This window comes from Heterodontus francisci, chromosome 26 (assembly GCF_036365525.1).
Source record: "Heterodontus francisci isolate sHetFra1 chromosome 26, sHetFra1.hap1, whole genome shotgun sequence".
NCBI lineage: Eukaryota > Metazoa > Chordata > Chondrichthyes > Heterodontiformes > Heterodontidae > Heterodontus > Heterodontus francisci.
Genome location: NC_090396.1, coordinates 34005233 through 34032344, shown reverse-complemented (window position 1 = coordinate 34032344; position 27112 = coordinate 34005233). Strand labels below are relative to the sequence as shown.

The window sequence follows — 27112 nt, the reverse complement described above, 5'->3', positions numbered from 1 at the left end:
TGCTCCCAGATCTGCAGAGTATTTCCAGCATTTTCTGTTTTTATTTCAGATTTCCAGCAGGCAAACAAAAACTAGCATTTATATACGACCTTTCACAACTGCTGGGTATCTCAGAGCGCTTTACAGCCAGTGAAGTACTTTTTGAGGTGTAGCCGCTGTTGTAATGTAGAAAATGAAGCAGCCAGTATGTGCATAGCAAGCTCCCACAAACAGCAATACGATAACCTGTTTTGTGATGTTGTTTGAGGGATAAATATTGACCAGGACACCCTTGCTCTTCTTTGAAATAGTGCCATGGGATTTTTACATTCACCTGAGTAGGCAGATGGGAGTCTCAGCTTAATATCTAATTTGTAACACCGCACCTCCAGCAGTGCAGCACTAGAGTGTCAGCCTTTATCTTGGTGCTCAAGCACTGAAGTGGGACTTGAACGCAGAACCTCATGATTCAGAACCGAGAGTGCGAGCAACTGAGCCACAGAAAACATTCCTTCGCAATATTACGCTCCAGAAATCAATGACCTTGACTTTCAGGCACATTGTTAAATGAAATAAACAGTGGAAATGTTTCAGTTTTGAAGCTTCCATTTAAAAAAAAATTAAGACGAACCAACATTGGGCAGCAGCGCAGGCGCCTGGTCGGCATTGATTTGCGACTTTGCCAACCAATCAGTTACCACCGATTCCAGACGTTTCAAATGCTGGAGTTTAAACCAATCACAGTGCAGAGGAGGCGGGACTTACAGTTGCAATTTCATCGTTCTGAACTTCCGGATACTTTGTGTTCCCTCAGGTTAATTTCACCTGGTTAGCGTGGAGTGGAACAGTTTGCATGCAGCTTATTTAATTTCTCTGTTAAATGCATTGTTGTTGTCACTGGGGAACAGTTCCTTGCTGTGCATGTCTAGATCAGTGAGGGTAGGTCTAATTTCGGTAGGCCTCGTGTGCTTTTAATAGAAGTGCCTACAAAGCGTATTTAAATGTCAGTAATTTATGTGTCAGATCGTAACAAGCCCACTGAAATCGGAGGCGAAGACTTTTCTGATTCCAATCCAACAAAGCGCAGATGCGTTTTACCATCAGAAAACAGTGACCAGCGCAGATTAGATTGTGAGAGGGAAGATTACTTAAGCGATGTGGTATGTTTAGCAGCTGAAATGAATTACACATCTTCATACGCAGATCTTGTATAAGTTATTTGTTTGTAACACATATGATTGTGATGGACACAAATGCTTCCAGAACTGCATTGTCTCATTATATTTCAGGGATGGTCTGTGGAGTTTAGATCTAGTTCTCTTGACCTCACCCCTCTTCATTGCTTCCACCAATTGCTGATTTCTGTCACGTATATCTTTTGAGCCAAAGCGTTAAGTTTAATTGCTTCAGGAGTCTTCTTTGGCCTCCTTATCTCGAGAGACAATGGGTAAGCGCCTGGAGGTGGTCAGTGGTGTGTGGAGCAGCACCTGGAGTGGCTATAAAGGCCAATTCTAGAGTCACAGGCTCTTCCACAGGTGCTGCAGAAAAATTTGCTTGTCGGGGCTGTTACACAGTTGGCTCTCTCCTTGCGCTTCTGTCTTTTTTCCTGCCAACTGCTAAGTCAAATCAAAAACAAAGGCGTATAATGCGGCAAAAATGAGTTGTAGGCCAGAGGATTGGGAACTTTTTAGAAACCAGCAGTGGATAACTAAAAAACTAATAAAGAGGGAGAAAATTGATTATGAGAGTAAATTGGCAAGAAATATAAAAACAAACAGTAAGAGCTACTATGGGTGTATAAAAAGGAAGAGAGTAGATAAAGTAAATGTGGGACCCTTAGAGGATGAGACTGGGGAATAAATAACAGGGAACAGGGAAACGGCAGGTAATTTAAACCAATATTTTGCATCAGTCTTCATGGTGGAGGACACTAACAATATCCCAACGATAATAGATGAGCACGGTGTAAATGGGAGGGGGGAATTAGTAACAATCTCCATCACGAGGGAAAAGGTGCTGGACAAACTGATGGGACTAAAGGCAGACAAGTCGCCAGGACCTGATGGCCTGCATCCAAGGATATTAAAAGAAGTGGCTGCAGAGATAGTGGAGGCATTGGTCATAATATACCAAAACTCACTGGATTCCGGTAGGGTACCAGCGAATTGGAAAACTGCTAATGTGATGCCCCTATTAAAGAAAGGAGGGAGACAGAAAGCAGGAAACTATAGCCTAGCATCAGTCATTGGGAAAATGCTAGCGTCCATTATTAAGAAAGAAATAGCAGGACATTTAGAAAAACATAATGCAATCAAACCGAGTCAACATGGTTTTATGAAAGGGAAATCATGTTTGACATATCTGTTAGAATTCTTTGAGGATATAACAAGCAGAGTGGATAAAGGGGAACCGGTAGATGTAGTGTATTTGGATTTTCAGAAGGTGTTTGATTAGGTGCCACATAAAAGGTTATTGCAGAAAATAAGAGCTCAGGGTAATCAAAACAAGAAATGATGGAACCACTCAGCAGGTCTGGCAGCATCTGTGGAAAGAGAAGCAGAGATAACGTTTTGGGTCAGTGACCCTTCTTCGGAACTCAGGGTATTGGGGGTAATGTGTTGGCATGGATTGAGGATTGGCTAACACACAGAAGGCACAGTCGGAATCAATGGGTCTTTTTCAGGTTGGAAAGCCGTAACTAGTGGGGTGCCACAAGGATCGGTTCTAGGGCCTCAACTGTTTACTATCTATATTAATGACTTAGAGGAAGGGACAGAGTGTAGTGTATCCAAATTTGCTGACAATACAAAAGTAGGTGGGAAGGCATGTTGTCTTGAGGGCACAAAGAATCTGCAAAGGGACATAGATAGATTAAATGAGTGGGCAAAAACTTGGCAGATGGTGTTCAATGTGGGAAAGTGTGAGGTAATCCACTTTGGTAGGAAGAATAAAAAGGCAGATTATTATTTAGATGGAGAAAAACTACAAAATACTGCAGCACAGAGGGATCTGGGTGTTCTTGTGTATGAAACATAAAAGGTTAGCATGCAGGTGCAGCAAGTAATTAGGAAGGCAAATGGAATTTTGGCCTTTATTGCTAGGGGGTTGGAGTTTAGAAATAGGGAAGTCTTATTACAACTGTACAGGGTGTTGGTGAGGCCACACCTGGAGTACTGCATACAGTTTTGGTCCCGTATTTAAAGAAGGATATAATAGCATTAGAGGCAGTTCAAAAAGGGTTCACTGGGCTGATTCCTGGGATGAAGGGGTTGTCTTTATCAAGAACGGCTAAACAGGTTAGGCCTTTACTCATTGGAGTTTAGAAGAATGAGAGGTGACCTTATAGAAACATATAAGATTTTAAGGGGACTTGACAGGGTAGATGTTGAGGAGATGTTTACACTTGTGGGAGAATCTCGAACTAGGGGACATAGTTACAGAATGAGGGGGCACACTTTTAAAACTGAGATGCAAAGGAATTTCTTCTCTCAGAGGGTGGTGAATCTCTGGAATTCTCTGCCTCAGAGAGTTGTGGAGGCTATGTCACTAAATGTATTTAAGGAGGAGGTAGATAGATTTTTGAAATCTTGGGGAGTCGAGGGTTAGGCAGAGCAGGCCTGAAAGAGGAGTTGAGGCCTGGGACAGATCAGCCATGATCTTATTGAATGGCGGGGCAGGCTTGAGGGACTGAATGGCCTACTCCTGCTCCTATTTCTTATGTTCTTATGAGATGTAAGGTAGGTTTCAACGTAACTGACATCAGTGATTTGTATGAAGATGGCACAATGCATTCTGGCACAGAGTGAAGGGATAACAGGTCAGCTACATTTTCCCACTCAGTGAATTTTGAATCCCAGCTGTAAAAGGAAGACTTGTATTTATATAGCGCCTTTCATGACCTCCCAGAGTGGTTTACAACAAATCAATAGTGTAGTCGCAGTTGCAGTGCAGGAATGGTGGCAGCCAATTTGCTCACAGGAAGGGCCCCACAAACAGCAATGATCAGATAATCTGTTTTAATGATAGTTGAGAGATAAATATTGGTCAGGCCACTGGGGAGAACTCTGCTGCCGTTCTTCAAAATAGTGCTGTGGGTCATAGAGAGTCATACTCATTTATGGCACAGAAGGAGGCCATTTGGCCCATCTAGTCCATGCCAGCTCTCCACAGAGCTACTCAGTCAGTCCCACTCCCCATTCGATCCCTGCAGATCTATTTCCTTCAAGTGGCCACCCAATTTCTTTTTGAAGTCATTGTTTGTGCTCACTTGAGAGGACATGTGGTTTAATGTCTCATCTGAAACATGGCACTGCTAACAGTGCAGCAGTCATTCAGTACTGCACTGGAGTGGCAGCCTGGATTTTGTACTCAACTGTGGAGTGAGGCTTGAACCCACAACTTCCTGACTCGGAGGTGAGTGCTACTGAGGCAAGGCTGATGTGAGCTGCACTGTTAGCATTGGTTGGAGGCAAAGTGTATCCAACTAGTGAATAAGAGGAGAAGGATTTGAGGAAGATTCAGTGGGTCACCCCAGTACACTTCTGTGATTTACATATTTTGTATAATATAAGAAATTATTCTTGGAGAGTTAGAGTATGATCGTCAGAGGGCTGAAAGCAGTTGGTGTGCCTGTTTACCCCTGCTAATTATATCTTGTGGCACAAAGAGTGGAATGGTAGAAACCAGACCTAACCAAACTGGAACAGAGTCCATTGCCCCAGATGTTATTAAAGTATGCTTGAGAGTTGGGTGAAAAAGGTAGCCTGGTTTTATTTTTTACTTTTAAAATTATCTTTGAGGGTAGGGTAAACCAAATAAAGACTGTATTTCTTAGCTACCAATGTTAAAATATCCTTACTTACAGAATGGGCCTCCAATGTGAGATTACCTTTGGGCATCATTACACCATACAAACCAATTTAAGCCACTTAATTCAAGCATGCACTAAATTGCCATTAAACTATAGATGGTACTTGTATGCTATAATATTCCTCTTATAGAGGAATGGGTGTGCTGATGATGTGCCTTTGCCCTGAGCTTCACTCTTTACTCACTGGTCGCATTATGAGCAGCTAGAAATTGGCAAACACTGCAAACAAATGGGATGGAATGTTAACATTAATGTTTGGGTGCAATCATGGAAGGTTCTTTTCAATGCGACTGATAATTTCACCTTAGTATAAACGAGGAGAGGACCTTTTCCTGCTTTTAGTAAACATTTTCTTTTCTTTACCTTTCTGGTCTTCCTGCATTTCACACCATTCTCCTTCGAAGGAAGAGCAGAGAAACTAAAAGGCCACTCGGGGCCCATTGACGCTCATCCACCTTTGTGCTTTAACTCAGGTTAGCAACCTAGACCATCCATTCCATAATCAGCTACTAGAAAGAACATGGGACTGTCATGAGGTGATGTGCCGAAAGAGATTTTTTCCCCCAAGTTCTCAATGGGGAAATATCTGACCTCCACTCAGTGCGGACTTCCCTCTGCTCTGCAACACCCCCACCCCACCCCACCCTAAAACAGCTTTGCAGAGATCATCAGCCAATGCTTCGACTGTCTGTACTGGTGGTATTAAAAATAGTGCCCATGCCAGAGTTACTAGAACTAGCAGAGTGTTTTGTATTGAAGAATGCAAATCTCAGATTGCACTGCATTTAAAATGAATGGTTGTTTGCCCCCTCCACCCTCCCCACTGCCCCCTCCACCCTCCCCACTGCCCCTCCTGCCCCAAATTGTTTATGTAAAAGGAAATGCAACAAAGGGTGAAAATCAGATTGAGCCTCAGAGTTTTGTGGATGAAACCAAAATGTTGTTTACTGCATAGACGGTTGAACCCTTACTAGATGAGTGAATTTCACTTGGTAGCTTTGCAGTTACACACTGTATGGGAACCACACTAATTTGCATATGTAAATTTTTTGTGCAATTTAGATTTTCCCCAGTATAATCTTGATTTGTTAGTTCCTGGAACTTTGGAATTGATGTCACTGGAATGTTGAGAGCAAACCCATAGTTGTCAATGCTCACATCTTAGGTCCTAAACTTTGTCAACCTTGTTGCAAATAATCTAATCTTTGGCCTCCTTATCTCGAGAGACAATGGATACGCGCCTGGAGGTGGTCAGTGGTTTGTGAAGCAGCGCCTGGAGTGGCTATAAAGGCCAATTCTAGAGTGACAGGCTCTTCCACAGGTGCTGCAGAGAAATTTGTTTGTTGGGGCTGTTGCACAGTTGGCTCTCCCCTTGCGCCTCTGTCTTTTTTCCTGCCAACTACTAAGTCTCTTCGACTCGCCACATTTTAGCCCCGTCTTTATGGCTGCCCGCCAGCTCTAGCAAACGCTGGCAACTGACTCCCACGATTTGTCACCAATGTCACAGGATTTCATGTCACGTTTGCAGACGTCTTTAAAGCGGAGACATGGACGGCCGGTGGGTCTGATACCAGTGGCGAGCTTGCTGTACAATGTGTCTTTGGAGATCCTGCCATCTTCCATACGGCTCACATGGCCAAGCCATCTCAAGCGCCGCTGACTCAGTAGTGTGTACAAGCTGGGGATGTCGGCCGCCTCGAGGATTTCTGTGTTGGAGATACGGGTCCTGCTACCTGATGCCAAGTATTCTCCGGAGGCAGCGAAGATGGAATGAATTGAGACCTCGCTCTTGGCTGACATATGTTGTCCAGGCCTCGCTGCCATAGAGCAAGGTACTGAGGACACAGGCCTGATACACTCGGACTTTTGTGTTCCCTGTCAGTGCGCCATTTTCCCACACTCTCCTGGCCAGTCTGGACATAGCAGTGGAAGCCTTTCCCATGCGCTTGTTGATTTCTGCATCTAGAGACAGGTTACTGGTGATAGTTGAGCCTAGGTAGGTGAACTCTTGAACCACTTCCAGAGCGTGGTCGCCGATATTGATGGATGGAGCATTTCTGACGTCCTGCCCCATGATGTTCGTTTTCTTGAGGCTGATGGTTAGGCCAAATTCATTGCAGGCAGCCGCAAACCTGTCGATGAGACTCTGCAGGCACTCTTCAGTGTGAGATGTTAAAGCAGCATCGTCAGCAAAGAGGAGTTCCCTGATGAGGACTTTCCGTACTTTGGACTTCGCTCTTAGACGGGCAAGGTTGAACAACCTGCCCCCTGATCTTGTGTGGAGGAAAATTCCTTCTTCAGAGGACTTGAGCGCATGTGAAAGCAGCAGGGAGAATAAAATCCCAGAAAGTGTGGGTGCGAGAACACAGCCCTGTTTCACGCCACTTAGGATAGGAAAGGGCTCTGATGAGGAGCCACCATGTTGAATTGTGCCTTTCATATTGTCATGGAATGAGGTGATGATACTTAGTAGCTTTGGTGGGCATCCAATCTTTTCTAGTAGTCTGAAGAGACCACGTCTGTTGACGAGGTCAAAGGCTTTGGTGAGATCAATGAAAGCAATGTAGAGGGGCATCTGTTGTTCACGGCATTTCTCCTGTATCTGACGAAGGGAGAACAGCATGTCAACGGTCGATCTCTCTGCACGAAAGCCACACTGTGCCTCAGGGTAGACGCGCTCGGCCAGCTTCTGGAGCCTGTTCAGAGCGACTCGAGCAAAGACTTTCCCCACTATGCTGAGCAGGGAGATTCCACAGTAGTTGTTGCAGTCACCGTGGTCACCTTTGTTTTTATAGAGGGTGATGATATTGGCATCGCGCATTTCCTGAGGTACTGCTCCCTCGTCTCAGCACAGGCATAGCAGTTCATGTAGTGCTGAGAGTATAGCGGGCTTGGCACTCTTGATTATTTCAGGGGTAATGCTGTCCTTCCCAGGGGCTTTTCCGCTGGCTAGAGAATCAATGGCATCACTGAGTTCCGATTTGGTTGGCTGTATGTCCAGCTCATCCATGACTGGTGGAGGCTGGGCTGCATTGAGGGCAGTCTCAGTGACAGCATTCACTATATCAAATAGATGTCTAGAAAATCCTTCACGTTCCAGGTTCCATTTATCACCCTTCAGAGGTTAAACTGATGCTTTTGTCCTAATTATAATAGCAAGGTTAAAGTTTCCTTCATAATTTCAATAGCGAATATCAAAGAGAAGTTGACAAGTGGAAAGAGATGCTTGTTTTGAGTTCAGTAGTTGAGGGCTGGCTCAACACTGTCCTCCAAGACAGCAATTGAGTGACTCACCACTGAGTGTTAATGATTCTGTACATAAAACTGAGACCAATGACAGCTGTAATATCTAACCTACAGAGATGACTGTGGCAAAGTGTGAAATAGTGCAAAAATAACTTTGCTATGAAATGAGTCAGTTCCTGTGTCATGAACTTGAAAGCCATATTTTAACAATTACTGTGTGGAAAACATTGAAAGTTTTGCAAAATATAACTTGAATTAACACTTTATTTGAAATCCACCTGTTCATGCAATATTGTGTGGGTATTATACGCAAGTCTTTTGTGTGAAATAGACATGGATAATCTGGGTATTTAAAGTTCCACCTTGAATACTGAAGTCTAATGCTATTCAAGTGCAATTTCACATGATGTGGGAACCTCTACCTGGAAGCTATGCTACCTATTCTCCCAGTGTGCATAAAAATCTGAGTGTAGATGATATCACATTATTTCTAATGTTTTCCCATACCCATCCTTTGAGGGCATTGATGCCTTTCTGGCAAGTGATTTCATGAGTGTGGTGACTCTCTGGTACTTTGCTAACTGGCCTGTCTTTATGTGTAAGCCTAGAAAAGTGAGTGTCTGTAAGTTATTTGACCACAGAAAAGCACCAGAGCTGTCAAATCCTGTTCTCACTTGGCATCCACAAATGCACGATCTTCAGGGCGTCACTGAATGATTATCTTTTTGATGGCAGCTTAAAAAGCAACACTAAATGTTGACATCCAAGTTTTATCCATTCGATGGCCTCTAGCCTATGGTGTTGTGGATGGAACTGAAGATGTTCGTCGAGGGAAGGATTTTACTGAATAACAAGCAAGTACAGGAACCCTACCTAGTTGTCTCACTTTGAACTCAAGGGCAATGTTTTCAATTGTAGCACACCGACAACTGCTTCTGTCTTCAATAATTATCTCAAGACTGACCCGAGATTGATTCTGGGCCCTTCCCAAGTTGGGTGAATACATGAGCGAGCTGTAAATGAACCCTTTAATTATGGCACCAATTGAACATAGGCTTTCAAGACCAGGAGGGGTTTAAAAATATTTTTCTAAATCTGAACAGACCCTAATGCAATTGGAGCTTTCTTTTCGGTGTTTTTTTTAATTCCAACTCCCGATCCTGTAAAGTTCTTTTCTTTTAATCTTTATGTTCCAATTATTCAGGGCCACCAAAAGAAGTGTAGAATTAGGTCATTTGCTGCTCCATCACCTACAAGGAAATAGCAGATGAGTTAATTCCAGGCTTCTGCTACTAGCATTTTATAATTGGCTTCTACAAGATGTATAAAAATAAGCCACCGTTATTTCTCAGTAATTGGGTCCTATTTACAGAGAAGGGTTGAATCTCCGTGCTGCACTATTTCTCCACATCCTACTAAACATTCAGTTTCTAATGTAAGCCAAAAGAAACAAAGAAAAAATGGTAGAAAAATAATTTGTTTAGGGGTTATTTCTTTCATCACTAACTCAATCAGTAATTCTGTACTTTCTAGCCTTGCTTATAAGCAGAATGTCATCAGCTAGATTTTGTTAATCAGGACAAAATGACAGTTGAAGTGAATTTTCTAGCCGTTCAAAGTGGCTGCTACCTAATATGAATGCAGATTGCTAGATTAGTTGTTACTTAACCAAAACACATTATACTTTAACTTGTGGTCTGAAAGTTTAAGGGTCCAGGGGTTCACTTTGGGCGACAGGAATTCTATTAAAACAACATTGATTAAAATAGTGAATAGGGAATATATATTTTACAGATTTGGGAGTCACCTCATTCTTTATTTGCTGTAAGATCTACAAAAATTATTTCGGAGAAATTCCAGCATTGCTTTAGTTACTGCATTGTTTTAGTTATAACATTCACCCTACAATTCTGCAGTTGGGATGTTGTTGGAGCTTCTTAGTGCCCATATTCTAGGGAACTTTCTTCCCTAGAAAGCGGTGGAGGCAGGGTCATTGAATGTTTTTAAGGCAGAGGTAGACAGATTCTTGACAAACGAGGGAGTCGTGCAGCAGCTTTTTCGGGAGCAGCGTGTGAGCGAGTGAGCAGCTGGGAAAGTCCGTTTGAAAGTAAATTTAATTTCCTTTTGTTTTTCGGCGGAGGCCAGGGGGCTGCTGGGTAAGTAAAACACTATATATTTGGGCGGTTTCTGAACCCGAGACACCACACTTGTAGTGTCTCCCACCCGCCCTCCTCCTCTAACCAAAAAAAAGGACTCGGTGGGGTGTTTATAAGGTAAGGCTTTTTCGATTTCTCTGGTTTTATTGTGATTGGTAAAAACTTTTCGTTCCTTTTTCATTTAACTAAGTTTAAACTTAAGATTAAAAATGGCAGGAGATCTCAGACCCGTATCATGCTCCTCTTGCTCAATGTGGGAGCTCAGGGACATGGCTGATGACCCTGACTCCTTCACGTGCAGGAAGTGTGTCCAGCTGCAGCTCTTGTTAGACCGCATGACGGCTCTCGAGCTACGGATGGACTCACTTTGGAGCATGCGCGATGCTGAGGAGGTCGTGGATAGCACGTTTAGTGAATTGGTCACACCGCAGATTAGGATTGCTGAGGGAGAAAGGGAATGGGTGACCAAAAGGCAGAGAAAGAGCAGGAAGGCAGCGCAGGAGTCCCCTGCGGTCATCTCCCTCCAAAACAAGTATACCGTTTTGGATACTGTTGAGGGAGATGGCTCACCAGGGGAAGGCAGCAGTAGCCAGGTCCAGGGCACCGTGGCTGGCTCTGCTGTTCCGAAGGGCGGGAAAAAGAGTGGAAGGGCTATAGTCGTAGGGGATTCGATTGTAAGGGGAGTAGATAGGCGGTTCTGTGGTCGAAAACGAGGCTCCCGAATGGTATGTTGCCTCCCAGGTGCACGGGTCAGGGACGTCTCAGATCGGCTGCAGAACATTCTAAAGGGGGAGGGTGAACAGCCAGTTGTCATTGTGCACATAGGCACTAATGATATAGGTAAAAAACGGGATGAGGTCCTACATGCAGAGTTTAGGGAGTTAGGAGCCAAGTTAAAAAGTAGGACCTCAAAGGTAGTAATCTCAGGATTACTACCAGTGCCACGTGATAGTCAGAGTAAAAATGAAAGAATAGTCAGGATGAATGCGTGGCTTGAGAGATGGTGCAGGAAGGAGGGGTTCAGATTTTTGGGACATTGGGACCGGTTCTGGGGGAGGTGGGACTATTACAAATTGGACGGTCTACACCTGGGCCGGACTGGAACCAATGTCCTTGGAGGTGCTTTTGCTAACGCTGTTGGGGAGGGTTTAAACTAATGTGGCAGGGGGATGGGAACCAATTGAGGTCAGTTGACAGTAAGGAGGTAGTAACAAAAGCCTGTAAGGAACTAGATAATGAAGTCAGTGTGACTAAGGGGAAGAGCAGGCAAGGAGCAGATGATGAATATAAAGGGACTGGTGGTCTGAGGTGCATTTGTTTTAATGCAAGAAGTGTAGTCGGTAAGGCAGATGAACTTAGGGCTTGGATTAGTACCTGGGAGTATGATGTTATTGCTATTACTGAGACTTGGTTGAGGGAAGGGCATGATTGGCAACTAAATATCCCAGGATATCGATGCTTCAGGCGGGATAGAGAGGGAGGTAAAAGGGGTGGAGGAGTTGCATTACTGGTCAAAGAGGATATCACAGCTGTGCTGAAGGAGGGCACTATGGAGGACTCGAGCAGTGAGGCAATATGGACAGAACTCAGAAATAGGAAGGGTGCGGTAACAATGTTGGGGCTGTACTACAGGCCTCCCAACAGCGAGCGTGAGATAGAGGTACAAATATGTAAACAGATTATGGAAAGATGTAGGAGCAACAGGGTGGTGGTGATAGGAGATTTTAATTTTCCCAACATTGACTGGGATTCGCTTAGTGTTAGAGGTCCAGATGGAGCAGAATTTGTAAGGAGCATCCAGGAGGGTTTTCTAGAGCAGTATGTAAATAGTCCAACTCGGGAAGGGGCCATACTGGACCTGGTGTTGGGGAATGAGCCCGGCCAGGTTGTTGAAGTTTCAGTAGGGGACTACTTTGGGAATAGTGATCACAATTCCGTAAGCTTTAAAATACTCATGGACAAAGACGAGAGTGGTCCAAAAGGGAGAGTGCTAAATTGGGGGAAGGCCAACTACACCAAAATTCGGCAGGAGCTGGGAAATGTAGATTGGGAGCAGCTGTTTGAAGGTAAATCCACATGTGATATGTGGGAGGCTTTTAAAGAGAGGTTGATTAGCGTGCAGGAGAGACATGTTCCTGTGAAAATGAGGGATAGAAATGGCAAGATTAGGGAACCATGGATGACAGGTGAAATTGTGAGACTAGCTAAGAGGAAAAAGGAAGCATACATAAGGTCTAGGCGGCTGATGAAAGACGAAGCTTTGAAAGAATATCGGGAATGTAGGACCAATCTGAAACGAGGAATTAAGAGGGCTAAAAGGGGTCATGAAATATCTTTAGCAAACAGGGTTAAGGAAAATCCCAAAGCCTTTTATTCATATATAAGGAGAAAGAGGGTAACTAGAGAAAGGATTGGCCCACTAAAGGACAAAGGAGGAATGTTATGCTTGGACTCAGAGAAAATGGGTGAGATTCTAAACGAGTACTTTGCATCGGTATTCACCGAGGAGAGGGACATGACGGATGTTGAGGTTAGGAACAGATGTTTGATTACTCTAGGTCAAGTCGGCATAAGGAGGGAGGAAGTGTTGGGTATTCTAAAGGGCATTAAGGTGGACAAGTCCCCAGGTCCGGATGGGATCTATCCCAGGTTACTGAGGGAAGCGAGAGAGGAAATAGCTGGGGCCTTAACAGATATCTTTGCAGCATCCTTAAACACGGGTGAGGTCCCGGAGGACTGGAGAATTGCTAATGTTGTCCCCTTGTTTAAGAAGGGTAGCAGGGATAATCCAGGTAATTATAGACCGGTGAGCCTGACGTCAGTGGTAGGGAAGCTGCTGGAGAAGATACTGAGGGATAGGATCTATTCCCATTTGGAAGAAAATGGGCTCATCAGTGATAGGCAACATGGTTTTGTGCAGGGAAGGTCATGTCTTACCAACTTAATAGAATTCTTTGAGGAAGTGACAAAGTTGATTGATGAGGGAAGGGCTGTCGATGTCATATACATGGACTTCAGTAAGGCGTTTGATAAGGTTCCCCATGGCAGGCTGATGGAGAAAGTGAAGGCGCTTGGGGTCCAAGGTGTACTAGCTAGATGGATAAAGAACTGGCTGGGCAACAGGAGACAGAGAGTAGCAGTAGAAGGGAGTTTCTCAAAATGGAGACGTGTGACCAGTGGTGTTCCACAGGGATCCGTGCTGGGACCACTGTTGTTTGTGTTCAGGTCCACTGTTCCCTGAAGGTGGCAACGCAGGTAAATAGAGTGGTCAAGAAGGCATACGGCATGCTTTCCTTCATCGGACGGGGCATTGAGTACAAGAGTTGGCAGGTCATGTTACAGTTGTATAGGACTTTGGTTCGGCCACATTTGGAATACTGCGTACAGTTCTGGTCGCCACATTATCAAAAGGATGTGGATGCTTTGGAGAGGGTGCAGAGGAGGTTCACCAGGATGTTGCCTGGTATGGAGGGCGCTAGCTATGAAGAGAGGTTGAGCAGATTAGGATTATTTTCATTAGAAAGACGGAGGTTGAGGGGGGACCTGATTGAGGTGTACAAAATCATGAGAGGTATAGACAGGGTGGATAGCAAGAGGCTTTTTCCCAGAGTGGGGGTTTCAATTACTAGAGGACACGAGTTCAAAGTGAAAGGGGAAAAGTTTAGGGGGGATATGCGTGGAAAGTTCTTTACGCAGAGGGTGGTGGGCACCTGGAACGCATTGCCAGCGGAGGTGGTAGATGCGGGCACGATGGAGTCTTTTAAGATGTATCTAGACAGATACATGAATGGGCAGGAAGAAAAGAGATACAGAACCTTAGAAAATAGGCGACATGTTTAGAGAGAGGATCTGGATCGGCGCAGGCTTGGAGGGCCGAAGGGCCTGTTCCTGTGCTGTAATTATCTTTGTTCTTTGTTCTTTGTTCTTTGTATCGGGGGTAGGCAGGAAAGTTGAGTTGAGTCCACAAATAGTTCAGCCATGATCTTGTAGAATGGTGAAGCAGGCTCAAGGGGTCGAATAGCCTACTCCTGCTCCTAGTTCATATGTTTGTTTATTCATATAGCTGCAGATTTAACTGAAACATATGCCTATCCAGGCTACAAATTAGGAGATGCATGTGCTTCAGTTTAATGTCTCTCAAAGTACCGAGTTGTGGGCTACAGAATTTGAGAAGGCATTTGGAACCATTGAGCAAATAAGCTACCGTAAATCTAAGTTGCTTGGAACAGTCATTGTACAGGGCCTGTAAAAGAGGACTTTTCCAAGAACTGACTGTTCCTAAATTGTTCTATGGAAAAGGCTAAGCTGTTGAGTTCAAGAAACAATTAAACATATTTCTGAAACAGCAGGGATGGAAGGATATTGTAAGAAGATGAAGTTGAGGTCAATCAAAAAGGACAGTAGGTTTGTTGGGCTAAATGGCATTTTCCTGTTTTCTGTGCCGTGTGAGGTTATTTTGGGCAGTTAAGTCTTGTCTGGTGTGTGTACTGCTTCATCATTGTGTTGCCATGTATTTATTACTTTCTTTCCTTTGACTTACAGTCTATTATTCTGCCAGTTCACAATGCAGCGAGGTGGTTGGATGAATGCTTGCAATCAGTTTTGGAGCAGGATTTCCAGGGATCCATGCAGTTATCGGTTTTCAATGATGCCAGCAAGGTTGTACAATGTATTCAATTTAATCTTTCTGTGTAGCACTTTAACTGAGTCCCTTATGTCACAGGAGCACATGGCTTTGAGTGCAGAATATATCAGACAGGTGAAAGAAACTAGACCCTTTGCTCTGTGGCTCAGTTGATGAATGTATTGGTTAGTGTGGAGCTGCGTTATACAACTAGAAGGTTCCAGGCTCAATCTTTTGTCTCTACTGAGTTAACTGGGTTCAGATGGTAGGGCTGCTGCAATTAGTCTTAGTGTCCCTGGTTAGTGTGAGGAAAAGGCAGTCCTTGTCCCTTGTCTTGAACATAAAGATAGGCTAAAGCTCGGCTGTGATGCTTTCCGAGGTCAAAGAGCCTGTCAATATTTAGCATATGGATTGCCATACAAGGAATAGCTAATTGGGTCAGACGTTCAATGCCTGTTACTCTGCACCTCAGCAAGAGTTGCCATACTCCAGTAAATAGGTTGGAAATAAGTTTTAAAAAATGGAAAGGAACTAAGTAATGCAAATGTTACACGAATGAGTAATATAAATTGGCATTAAAGCATCATTTTGCATTTCATTACTTCAAATTGGTTGTACTTTGGTTATTATAAATATGGAAGATATTCTAACAAGTACTGTGTTTTATTGTGAAGTTACTTTGATCTATTGACAAGTGTTGTTGCCATTTTGAAATGCCTATTGATAAGTTTGAAGTTCAATTGTTTCAATAACGTCTGTAGCTAGCTTAAATTTCTAGTACTGTAATGAAATATTAGATCATAAATCAACGTGAGCAGCGCAAAATGCAGCTTGACTGCAAGATACCAGCAAGAGGGACATGTTCCTGCTTTCAGTTCCTTTCTTTAAGCCTGTTGATTTTGAAACTGTATTTGTCATAATATCTGCAATGCCAATGACTCATAGCAAAATAAAAATTGAAACTCTGCTTTTAGAATTTGAATGAGTTCGTACAGAGACTTGAGGTGGGGCATCGTGGGGGTGGTGGGGGGCAGGAGTGGAGAAAAGTGGGGAAAGCAGGATCGTAAGTAAGAAACTGTTTAATGATGAAAGTGTACCCAGTGATTTGCATCCCAGCTTGTGGTATACAAAGCATTTTGAATGTCGGTTACATGTAGATTTGTAATCAACCGCTATTCCCAGTCAGCACACTGTAATTTGAAATACAGTTAATTCAAATGAAATGAAGGTTTGATAAGCAAGCTATCAGCATTATCAATCCAATCCCATCCAGGCATATTGGAGCCGTGTGATATTGTCTGGCACTTGCAGATTGTTAACTAAATATTAGATGGCCCTCTGTTGGGAGTAAGCCCATTGTAGCAATTATACTCCAAGGTCTCTCTTGTATTGCTTCTGTTATTCTTTTGATATGAATATTCTACAGGGTCTGGAAATTAAAGCAGTTTGTTATTACCCCACCAATTTGAATGTTTATTGGACATAAGACTATGGCTGGAATTTTACCCCCTAACCCCTCTGTGCCCAACCACCCCTCCAGCACTACATTTTTCCCCACCCCCACCCACGACTATCTTTGCCTCACCGGGGCCTGGCTGATTGTCCCCGGTGAGGCCCCACGCACATCTTTTTTTCGGGGTCAGTGTCCCTTTTGCTCCTCTCTCAGGCTGCAATCCCAGCAGTGGCCACTGCTCCCAGAGGCACTGCTGGGACTGAGAGCTACTGGCCCGCTGACTGGCTGGCAGCTCCTGGAGCTGGGGGCTTCTGCCTCGGGGCAGAAGTCCTGCCCAAGGCCAAGTAAAGGCCTGGGTTATGTAAATTCTAGCGTGGCTCTCAGGCCTGGTGGAGACAGACTTGTCCCCAATTTTTTGGCCAGTGGGTGGGGCCTCCGTCCAGCCTAAAATTCCAGCCCATGTACCTCAATAACCCGTCCTAACCGCATAATCTCCTGGGAGTGGCAAAAGAAAACGAAATTCAATCAATTCAGGGAAAGCTCTGGGAAATTCTTCTGTGACTCCCTAAGGCAATCAAGTAAAGGTCTAGCAGACTGTAGTTTCCCATCACCTTTCTCAGTTGCAAACTATCAGCTTGCCCTTTATAATCGGAAATCCCCTCTTCTGTCAGGAACATATAAAGTTATATTTTGAAGAACTGTAGTGAATCAATAATCAAAACAGGAAATATTGTAAATATTCAGTAGGACAGGCAGCATTTGTGGAAAAACAGAGTTAACGTTTCAGGACAATGACTTTTTTGTCTGGAAAAAATGAATCCATGCCCACCTATGCACTCTGTCCCAGAAGTTAATGACTTCTACAACAAGAAATGCTTCCTGGTATTGAGCTTAACTTTTTTCCTGCATATGTTATATGCATGCCCTTTAATCCTACCATTCTTATCCACTTCAAATAATCAATCGACCCTCACTGAGTCCAATCCTACAATCTGATTTCCTCTAAGCTTTGTTTCTCCAAAGTAACTAGTCCTAACCCTTGGTTTCTGTCCTCATAGCTGAGAGCTCTGAGGTTAAGCATCTCTTCATCCTACTCTAGAGCCTTTCCATTTTCACTGCGCACAGACCAAAACCGGACATGCTCATTTTGAAATGCTGATGTACCAACGTCTATATATTATAAACTATGTACTAGCTATGCAAACGAATATCGTATTTGCTCAACTACCTTAATGGGCAGTTTTCTCCCCGTATCTTCCAGTCTGCAAGGAAAAGTGCAACTGGATGGTTTGTCTGTGAGAGTGAACCATTCCCTCTCACCCCTTTCTTGCTGATGATTTGTCAGGAGAAGTCTGCAGCTGAGATGACTTATTCTTGCTTGAAAATGTGGAGGCTGAAGGGGATGAAAGGGATAAAACTGAAATGCTCATGATTTAAAAAAAATGGGGCTCGGGGTCAGGTGGGCTAGGACGACAATGTTCGAAGGTTAACATTGCAACTAGAAGTTTTAGGTTCAAATCCTGGTTATTGGTGTCCCTTGCTCTCTGGCTTTCCCTGGTTGAGATTGCCTAAGTTGGCCCAGTCATCTGGGAGGGTAAATGAAAATGTCTGAAGCAGGGATTGCCTTGCAGCTTCAATCACCCTTTCTTTCTGGCTGACTAACCCAGGATTAGCATTGGTAGAACCTGTAGAGGTGCCTGAGAGCAGGACCAATCCACTGTCTGAACTGAGGAACGCAGCTTAATTAACTAGGGGAGTTGGAGGAAGAAGCAGGAGCAAAATGGAGAGTGGATTTGTGGATCGGGAACAATTTGAACCAGTAGTTTTCAATTATTTTTATCAATTCACATTTAAGGTAGAATTCTGAGTTTGTATCTGTAGTATTTGTGTTAATTAAAAGCTGCAGTCTTCACTATTTCATAAGTGACATTGTTCCTGTGATTACAGATGCCAGGCTGCCTGCTTCTTGGAGATGGTTATGTGGTTGAGTGCCACACTTGACCGTCAGAACTTGATGCCTAGATAGAGTGCCAGACTATGGCAGTTTACCTTCAGAGGCCAGGGTGTTCTCTAGGAAGTGTTCCTAACAGCTTGTGTCAGACTATATATTTTTTTATATTTAGAGATACAGCACTGAAACAGGCCCTTCGGCCCACCGAGTCTGTGCCGACCAACAACCACCCATTTATACTAACCCTACAGTAATCACATATGCCCTACCACCTACCTACACTAGGGGCAATTTGTAACAGCCAATTTACCTATCACCTGCAAGTCTTTTTGGCGGTGGGAGGAAACCGGAGCACCCGGAGGAAACCCATGCAGACACAGGGAGAACTTGCAAACTCCACACAGACAGAACCCAGAATTGAACCCGGGTCCCTGGAGCTGTGAGGCTGCGGTGCTAACCACTGCACCACTGTGCCACTACATTCATGGTGATTTATAAGTGCAACTTTCAATGGTTTACTGTGGATAAAAATTCTAAATACCAGCATGGTTCTGATCCAGTGAAATGTTTCCAACACCGTATTGCTCATTAAGCAGAATTGCTGAGCCAAATCTAACATTTAGCAGCTCTGCTAAATGGGTTATGGTGCAAATGTTTGCAGTATAAATACTCTTGTGTAAAATATATTGAAATTGTCAGACCAGAAGATATATCGTACTTGTGTTGTGCAAATGGTTTTCTTTGGTCATGCTTTTACTGAGCTGCTTTATTTATTGCAGGATGATTCGATGAATATCATTAGAAAATGGGGAACTAAGCTTGAAGGTAGAGGTGTACATGTTGTGATTGGTGGACATGAGTCTCCATATCCAAAAGGAGGTATGTTATAGTTCATCATTTTATTTAAAGTTGATTTTTTCACTGTAGAAAAGAAAAGAAATACTTGCATTTACATAACAACCTGTTTTTCTATAGTGCCTTTGATGTAACAACATCTGGAGTTTGAGAGGGAAAATGGAAGCTGTGTCAAGGAGGGAAAGATTAGGAGGGTGATCAAAAACTTAATTGAACAGATTGGTGTATTGAAGATGTTAAAAGGAGCAGAAAAAAGTGGAAAGGTAAACGGGTATAGCATGGATTTTTAAAACGGTTATAAGAGTCTGAAGGTGGGGTAAAGGGAGGGGGAGAGGCACAAAATGCCAGAGGACTGAGGTTTGTGAAGGTAATTTTAAGGCTGGAAGAGGTTGCAGTGATAGTATGCTTAAAGGTTGTAGTGGGATTAAAGAAAATGTCAAGCGGTTTAAATTTAAAATGTTTGGGGATTGGGAGCCTATGTGAGTGACAAGTGATCAGGACTTAATGCAGGACCAGATAGAGGCGTCTGCATTTTGGTCAAGCTGAGTTTGTGGAAGGGTGGGAGATGACCATGGACACTATTTGAGTAATTAAGTCCAAAGGTATCAAAAACATGGTTAAATTCATGAACGGTGGAGCGGTTAAAGTCGAGGCATGGGTGAACAGTGTTGCATGGGAAATATGCACTTTTGGTGATGGATAGGATATGGAGTTTGAAGATCAGCTCTGCCTTGAGTAGGATGCCAAAGTTTTGTGCAGTCTGGTTCAGCCTGAGTGAGTGGCGGAAAGGGAGGTGGTGTCACTGGTTGGAAAAAAGGATAGAAAATCTGGCGGGCTGCCTTATGAATGCATGCTCCTCCGTATCTGATAATCTTTGTATTTGCTGTGTCCAGATGATCCAGGAGTTTGAGGTGCAGGGATCTGATTCTGTAGGTGTATAGGTTGTGTTGTTATAGTATGGATTACAGCACAGCAATCCAGATACTTCTCTTCCCAATACATTATAGGGGTGACTTGGTAGATGCCTTTTAAGAATATGAAAGGGTTTGATAGGTTAGTTGTAGAGAAGATGTCTCCACTTGTAGGGGAGACAAGAACCAGGGGCCATAAATGTAAGATAGTCACTAATAAATCCAACAGGGAATTCAGGAGGAACTCACTCCCACAAGGAGTAGTTGAAGTGAATAGCATAGATCTGTTTAAGGGAACACTAGATGAAAACATGAGGGAGAAAGGAATAGAAAGATATACTGGTAAGATAGATGAAGAGGGGTGGGAGGAGACTTGTGTGCAATATGAACAGAGGCATGGGCCATTTGGACCGAATGGCCTATTTCTGTACTGTACATAATGTAGGGATCGATCTCCAGGAGAAAAAAATCATTCACAGAGGCATATATTGCAATCCCATTCAATTTAGCAAGTTAAATATTCACCAGAAATAATGTGAGTCTCATGCAATTTAGTTTATGCATTTAAGTGGGTGCATTTTTCTGTGGAATGAACATGTTCCACAGTCTGTGCAGTTTCAAGTTATCAGTTTTGTACATTTATTATTAATTTCCAGGAAATATTTTTGTAGATGTGAAAAAATTTCTTATTCATTGAAAAAAACCTTTCTGTGGTGGAAGAGTTAAGGTGACATATCTGTGGGAGTTTTTATCTGATCATTTCATGGCTGATCTCAGGTTCCTGTTACGTGTATGGTGGGAACTAGGCAAAGTCTCCTCAGAATCTGTTGGGCACAAAAATGGCACGTTAGTGAGAATGCTGGTCATAATTGTTGTTTATCATTTCACAAGTCACACTTTATATCACAGCAGCCATAAAGCAATAATAAAATTATTTCTAGGCCTTTATGACAAATGATATTCTGTGCTTTTCATTTTTATATTTAATTTGATTGCTGGTGAGCCTTTTGAACTTTTTAAGTGCCCTGTAAACATGCTCCTCAAGCGATTTAAACAGAGCCTTTTATAATGTTGATGTCATGGGATATTATGTCATGATCTGCTGAAATGTCAGAACAAGAATGGTATTTATTCCTTTTTCCAATGTGGCCTAGTGAATTGTAGATCATAAAATAATATATCAGTCCTCCCACCAAAGGTTGAAAGGGAACAGGGGGCAAATGGAAAGGCACAGCCTATGCATCATACGAATCCAGGATATTTTCCCAGTGTTGCCGACCAGGACAGCACAGTCTTGAAGCAAATCTTACATAAACCATATTCAAATTTGGAATATGCAATATGCTGAGTTGCAACTGCATAAGCTTCTTGTTCTTAAGGGTAGTCAGTTAAAATATGTTACCTGTTTCGAGAATGTTTTTTCTGTTAGTATTGTTCGGTGTATAACTGTGTTAGTGGTTGACAAAAATATGTTTGGGATTGTAAATCAGAACACTCAGAAAACATTTGGCACAATTCCCTTCGTTTGGGGGGGTGGTGGAATCTGCAGCAAAGATGAAAGTTTACCAAATCCAGAGTGAAGTGTCAAATTGGATAGAAAATTGTTTTGGCAACAGAATAAATTGAGTAACCCTGGATGACAACGCTTCAAGCTGGGTGACTGTGTGTGAGAGGAATTCCATATGGGATCTCCACTGTTTATGTTTGTTTGTTAATTATCTTGACAACAGAATGTCAGAGTTTGCTGATGGTACAAAATCATGGGGGGAAAGTGAAGTATCCCAAGAATTGAGTAATCAGATTGACAGAGAGCAAGCACTTGGGAAATGGAGTGAGAAATAGAATTCACAACTAATCGTTGCATTAAAGATAAATTTCCATCCAGTTATTAATAATTAACTATGCATTACTCAATCAGTGATCCAACAATGTAGGTGAAAGGTGTGGTTCACGCTTTGGTAGTTGACCAATCATTAAAAACGTCTTTGCAATGTGAGGCAACGATTGACAAGGTGCACTGTTACTTTGTATAACTGGATGTGTAGAATGTAAATTGAGAGAACCAATACTGATTCCTATTATTTTAAAAAATTGCTATTGAATATTCTATCCAGTCCTGTGTGTATAGTTTCCTGCATGTGTACTGAAAAAGAAAAATTGCTGAAAACTTTCATGGTAAACCACACATAAGAAAACATACCTTGGAAAAGACAGAGGCATTGGGAAAAATATCTCTTTCCAAAAGGATGACTAGAGAGCTCAGGTATCATGGTGACAGTGACATAAAGCTGGCTGCTGCATTTGAATCACGTTACTAGAGCGGAAATGGTTTTGGACCATATGATACCAGGATTTACTTCACTGCAGGTTAAAGTGCAATGTACTAGTTTTGGACATACAACACTAGGATGGTTTTAGCTATCAAAATTTTCACACATTTTCTTTCCTATGTAGGAGTAGCTAAGTTTTTAACATCAAGTGCTACAAAACAGAATTATCGAGACGAAGAGAACCCTGAGAAATGCGATTAATAGTGTTTCTGAAAGAAATTATATTTGACTGAATTATGTCTTTGATTTGGTGGTGAAAGTGTTAATGTGGGCAACGTGATGGTGTTTATTTAATTTGACACCTCTCTGCTTCAATTGGGCAGTAAAGACAATGATTAATACTGGCATCACTGTAGAAAATTTAGACTGGTAGCCATGGGGAATGGACTTCTTGAAAAGTCTGAGGGGAAATGGGTCTGCTGGCACAAACATTGATTGTCTGTCTAGAATAGTTGGACCAAATTCTCTAGTTACACCAACACATGCTGCATTGTGGGAACCTCTTCACTTATTAAAACAGTTTCCATGGGAACTGAACTCTGTTTGATCTCGAGCTCAACTATTGAAATCACAAGACTTTATGGAACCTTATGTGCAATAATCTTCCACTTAATGGAGGGGAGGTGAGGGGTGAATTTGAAATAGGTTTGAGGCAACATTTGGCTCATTTTTTTCATATATTAAAGTACTTCTCAAATAAAGTTTGCTGGATATGTCTATTAGGCAGTGGAATGGTTCCTAGTGATTAAACAGGCTCCTTTCTCATGCATACAGAATTTGTGTATGTTCCGGTAAAGACCTGGCTCAGATTTCTTTATTAAATGCTAATAGGTCAGTTTATGTGTGCACTGCTGGGCCAATAATGAGCCATTCAGACCTTGAACATCCCAGGTTCAATCCTTACAGTCTATGCGGAGTTAGCTGACGTGGTGGTATGGGTGGCAGAGTTGACATCATGCTTGGATAGGTAGGGAGGAAAAAAATCAAGCAGGATTGCTGCTGACGAATCCGCTTCAATGATCCCTGTTTGAGAATGTATGCAGCATTAGGATTATTGCTGATCCCCGAGGGTCAATTAGCTTGTTAATACGCACTGTCTGGGTTCACGCTGCCCATTTGGTTGAGCTTCCACGAGTGTGTTGTGTGCTCTTTGAACTATGTTCCAACTATCTTTGGGGGAGAATAAAATTTAAATAAAAGGGGCATTATTAGGCTCCAGATCTGTTTCTGTTATCGCTCCCAAATTATTGCAGAACCCATTGGTCCTATATCACACATTGAGGTAGTTTAAGGTATCGCTGGGCATTATGTACGAATACTTATGATAACTGGCATTGGTACAGGATTGGAGATGTTCCTGTTAATTTCTCATTGTTATGTTGCTACAGTGATGCAATGTCAGTCATATAATGTGCATAGACATCAATGTGGGTTATTTAATACATAGAGGCCAACATGCAAACTGGGGTGTATTACAAGGCAGTATTGCATTGTCAGCCTAAGATAATATTAAACCATTGCAATTTAGGAGCTGTACTGATATTGTATTGTAAGATTTGAAGTAATGGTGGATTTTGTTTCACTACTTGCTTCATGAGAATCACATTCCCTGTATGATGTATTTGAAAGCTTTGAGATTTACCCTTAAAAAGGAAAAATATGTTTCTTGTTTTTCTTCAGTGGGTTTTGCCAAGAATCAGGCCATTGCACAGAGTTTTGGGAGGTTCCTTTGTTTCCTGGATGCAGTGAGTATGCAAACTACAATTAATTTCACACACAACTTTGCACTGTTCAGGGAAAACATAGGCAGTTTTTTTTATTATTGCTGTTCTGAACTACTGATCACATTGGCCATTTAATGCTCAGTCTCCTTCATGATAAAATGGACAAAATGAGCCAATTGATTTTTATTTGGTAAAGTGAATTGACCACTAAATTTGTCACCTGGAAATAGTTGTGCAGTATGAACTGACAATTGGATTCAAAGATTGTGCACTGACACAGATCATGACAAAAATGAAGCTCTGTCTCTCCATCTTTCAGATGAGATGTTAAACTGGTGCCCTGTCTAACCTCCAAGGTGGTTATAAAGGATCCCATGGCACTATATGAAGTCAGGAGCGTTTTCCCACTGTCTTGGCTAACAATTGGGTTCTTGAGCAAGATTACCAAATAAAACTGTTTATCTGGTCATTTATCTGTCTTGCTCTTTGTTGGACGTTGCTGGGTACAAATTGGCTGCTGCATTTATTTACATTGCAACAATGACAACACTTCAAAAGTAATTCAATGGCTCAGAGCTCACAAACATTCTGAAGACAAGAAATGCAATATTAATGCAAGTTCATTCTTTCTTTTGAGGCTGTACCTTTAAGACACAAGGCAGCGCACATGTATCTAGAGCCAGGGAATGTCACCTGCAAAGTAATTTTTGTTCCCTTCCTTGGGATGCGAGAGGTAAAAGTAAATGGTTGACACGGTGCTGCTTGGCATTTGAGTTTGCCATTTTCTCCTGACCACCAGCAGGTTTGGTTCTTGTACCGGGTGTGCCATGTAGCAACGCAATTTTGTAGCTGGTCTCCAGGGACCTTCCTGTAACACTGGCGAAGATCCACAAATGCAACTTCATTGCATCAAGCACCTGCAGTTGTTCCAGTGTTTTCCAGCAATCTTCAAGTTACTGTACAGTATAACTGGTGCAAACTTAGATTATGTTGTGGAAACAGTTCTGCAATATGAGTAACCTGGTTTCAAGTGACGTAGGGCTTTGTGGTGGTGTGGGACTACCACAGGATCTGCTTTCTAGCAACACAGGCAAGACAGGACCTCATCTGGAAGGGATAATGAGCACGATTCCTGCTGGGACAGTCATCTGGATGTGTTTAAAGAAGCCTGCTGATGTTTAATTCTGCATAAAGGACTTTTTTCCCCTCTCTTTAGCATCTTTCAGTCCACTGTTACATCGGAGTTTACAGAGGAAGCACTTTCTTTGTGTTTCCTTTCATGTTGGATCTTTGGGTCTCATCAATGTGAAATCTATCTTTTAAACAACAGCTTTTCACAGGCTCCTTTGTTGCAATGATGGTGAATTTTGAGTCTTATGGAAAAAAGTAAATATTTCAAGTTGATGTTGATCAGTTTAGTTATTCCAATCCTTATTGATACAGAAATTGCTTCTGAAGTGGTAGCATCTGTTTCTAATCAGTGTTAGTGTACTATTAACTACTTTTAGAAACAGAAATATTTTAGGTTACAGAAGGCGACCATTTGGCCCATCATGTCCAGGTTGTTGGTTATGTTGGCAAGGTTGACCTAACAGAAACATCCTTCAAAAAGGCCAGTTAAGTTCTGCAGGGAAATGTGATAGTTTTGCCAACCTTTTGCTTTAGTCTCTGGCTTCAGCTTGGTTGCATTTCGTGATGAGATCACTGAATCTTTTGGGATTCAGGTCCACTTTAGGACTAGAGAATTGGAAAAATACTTAAAGGGAAACATTTGCAGGGCTACGGGGAAATGGCAGGGAGTGGGACTAATTGGAAAGCTCTTCCAAAGAGCCAGAACAGGTGCAACGGGCCAAATGGCCACCTCTTTCTGTGCTGTATGCTTGTAGGACTAGGCCTAAAATACTTTGTGCCATGACGGCATTAATTGTTCAACTACCACCCATATTCCCCCGCCCTGCTCCCCCAATGATGGTAACTCATAGATAATAGCATGACTATAAATAACCCCATCCCTTCTTGAAGCAGAATCAATTGGTGTCATCTATTAATCTTAGCTACCAATGACTAGAGAAGAAAGGTTGGTGGTGTGGGGGGTGTAAGTTGAGAGATGATAGACAACCATTTAAAAAAAAAAATTCTCATTTGGTCGTAGTTCTATTTAAAATAACAGGAGCGAAGGCTGGCTAAGGAGAATTATTTCCCCACATGAAGCATTTGCCTCTTTAAATGCTGGACTGCTTTTTACCCAGTGAGTGGAACCTTCCATTGTGGGTTCATCAAGCCAGATCAACAGATTGAGAGCTGCTGTTATCTTTTTACAGCAGTAACCAACTCCTCAGCGTCCTGTGAAAAGCTCCAGCATATGGAACTCAGCTAGGTAATACATTCCACGAGGATCACTTCACCCAATATCTGGCTGAGTGAATTTTCAGCCTTCTGGGCTTTATCAAAGAGCACTTCAGTTAAGGATTACTTTGCTCAGGAAGAATGAAGTTAAAAGTTAAGGACGTAAAACGCAGAGACAAGATATGAGACGAGTACTTTCCTTTGAAAAACATTGGCACCAACAGTTACGGTCTACTTTAAACGATGCTAAACAGATCCACGTAATGCCCTGCCAAAATGAGAACGGATTCAACAATTAAGAGGGGATTCAAATTAATGTCCATTCATGTTTAACCAATCTAATTTCTCAAAACTATATCATCATTCATTTTTGCTGTTGAGCAGCATCTAACGGGGCCTCATTGTCTTGGTGAAGCAGCTTATTACAATAAAGATGTCAGGGGAGAAATTCATTTGGCCCATCTTAACACGTCAATCCAGTAAAATCTTACAGGCCTGGTGTGAAGGAAGTAGAGCCCCTGTTAAGTCATATCAACTGAAAACATATCAGTTTGCACATGTAAACTGATGACACCCAGCTCTCCCTTTACAATCTTGACCCCTCCCCTCCACTGTCTCTGATTTGTTGTGTTGCTTGTCCGATGTCCAGTCCTGGATGCGCAGAAAT

The 27112-nt window shown here is 42.6% G+C and overlaps 1 protein-coding gene across 7 annotated transcripts in view; it reads left to right on the top strand.

Annotated features, from left to right (window-relative positions):
* The first annotated feature begins 728 nt into the window (after window positions 1-728).
* b3gntl1 (UDP-GlcNAc:betaGal beta-1,3-N-acetylglucosaminyltransferase-like 1) overlaps window positions 729-27112 on the top strand; it is a 351083-nt gene continuing 324699 nt past the window's right edge. Inside the window, exons 1-4 of one of the 7 annotated variants that reach the window (XM_068057997.1) lie at window positions 729-793; window positions 14794-14910; window positions 19059-19158; window positions 24056-24120. In XM_068057997.1, coding sequence (XP_067914098.1) covers window positions 14878-14910; window positions 19059-19158; window positions 24056-24120 — 198 coding nt within the window. In that variant the 5' untranslated portion in view covers window positions 729-793; window positions 14794-14877. Of the gene's footprint in view, window positions 1140-10348; window positions 10369-14793; window positions 14911-15891; window positions 15939-19058; window positions 19159-24055; window positions 24121-27112 lie in introns of those variants that run through there. The other 6 variants (XM_068057993.1, XM_068057996.1, XM_068057994.1 and 3 more) reach the window with 6 other exon arrangements.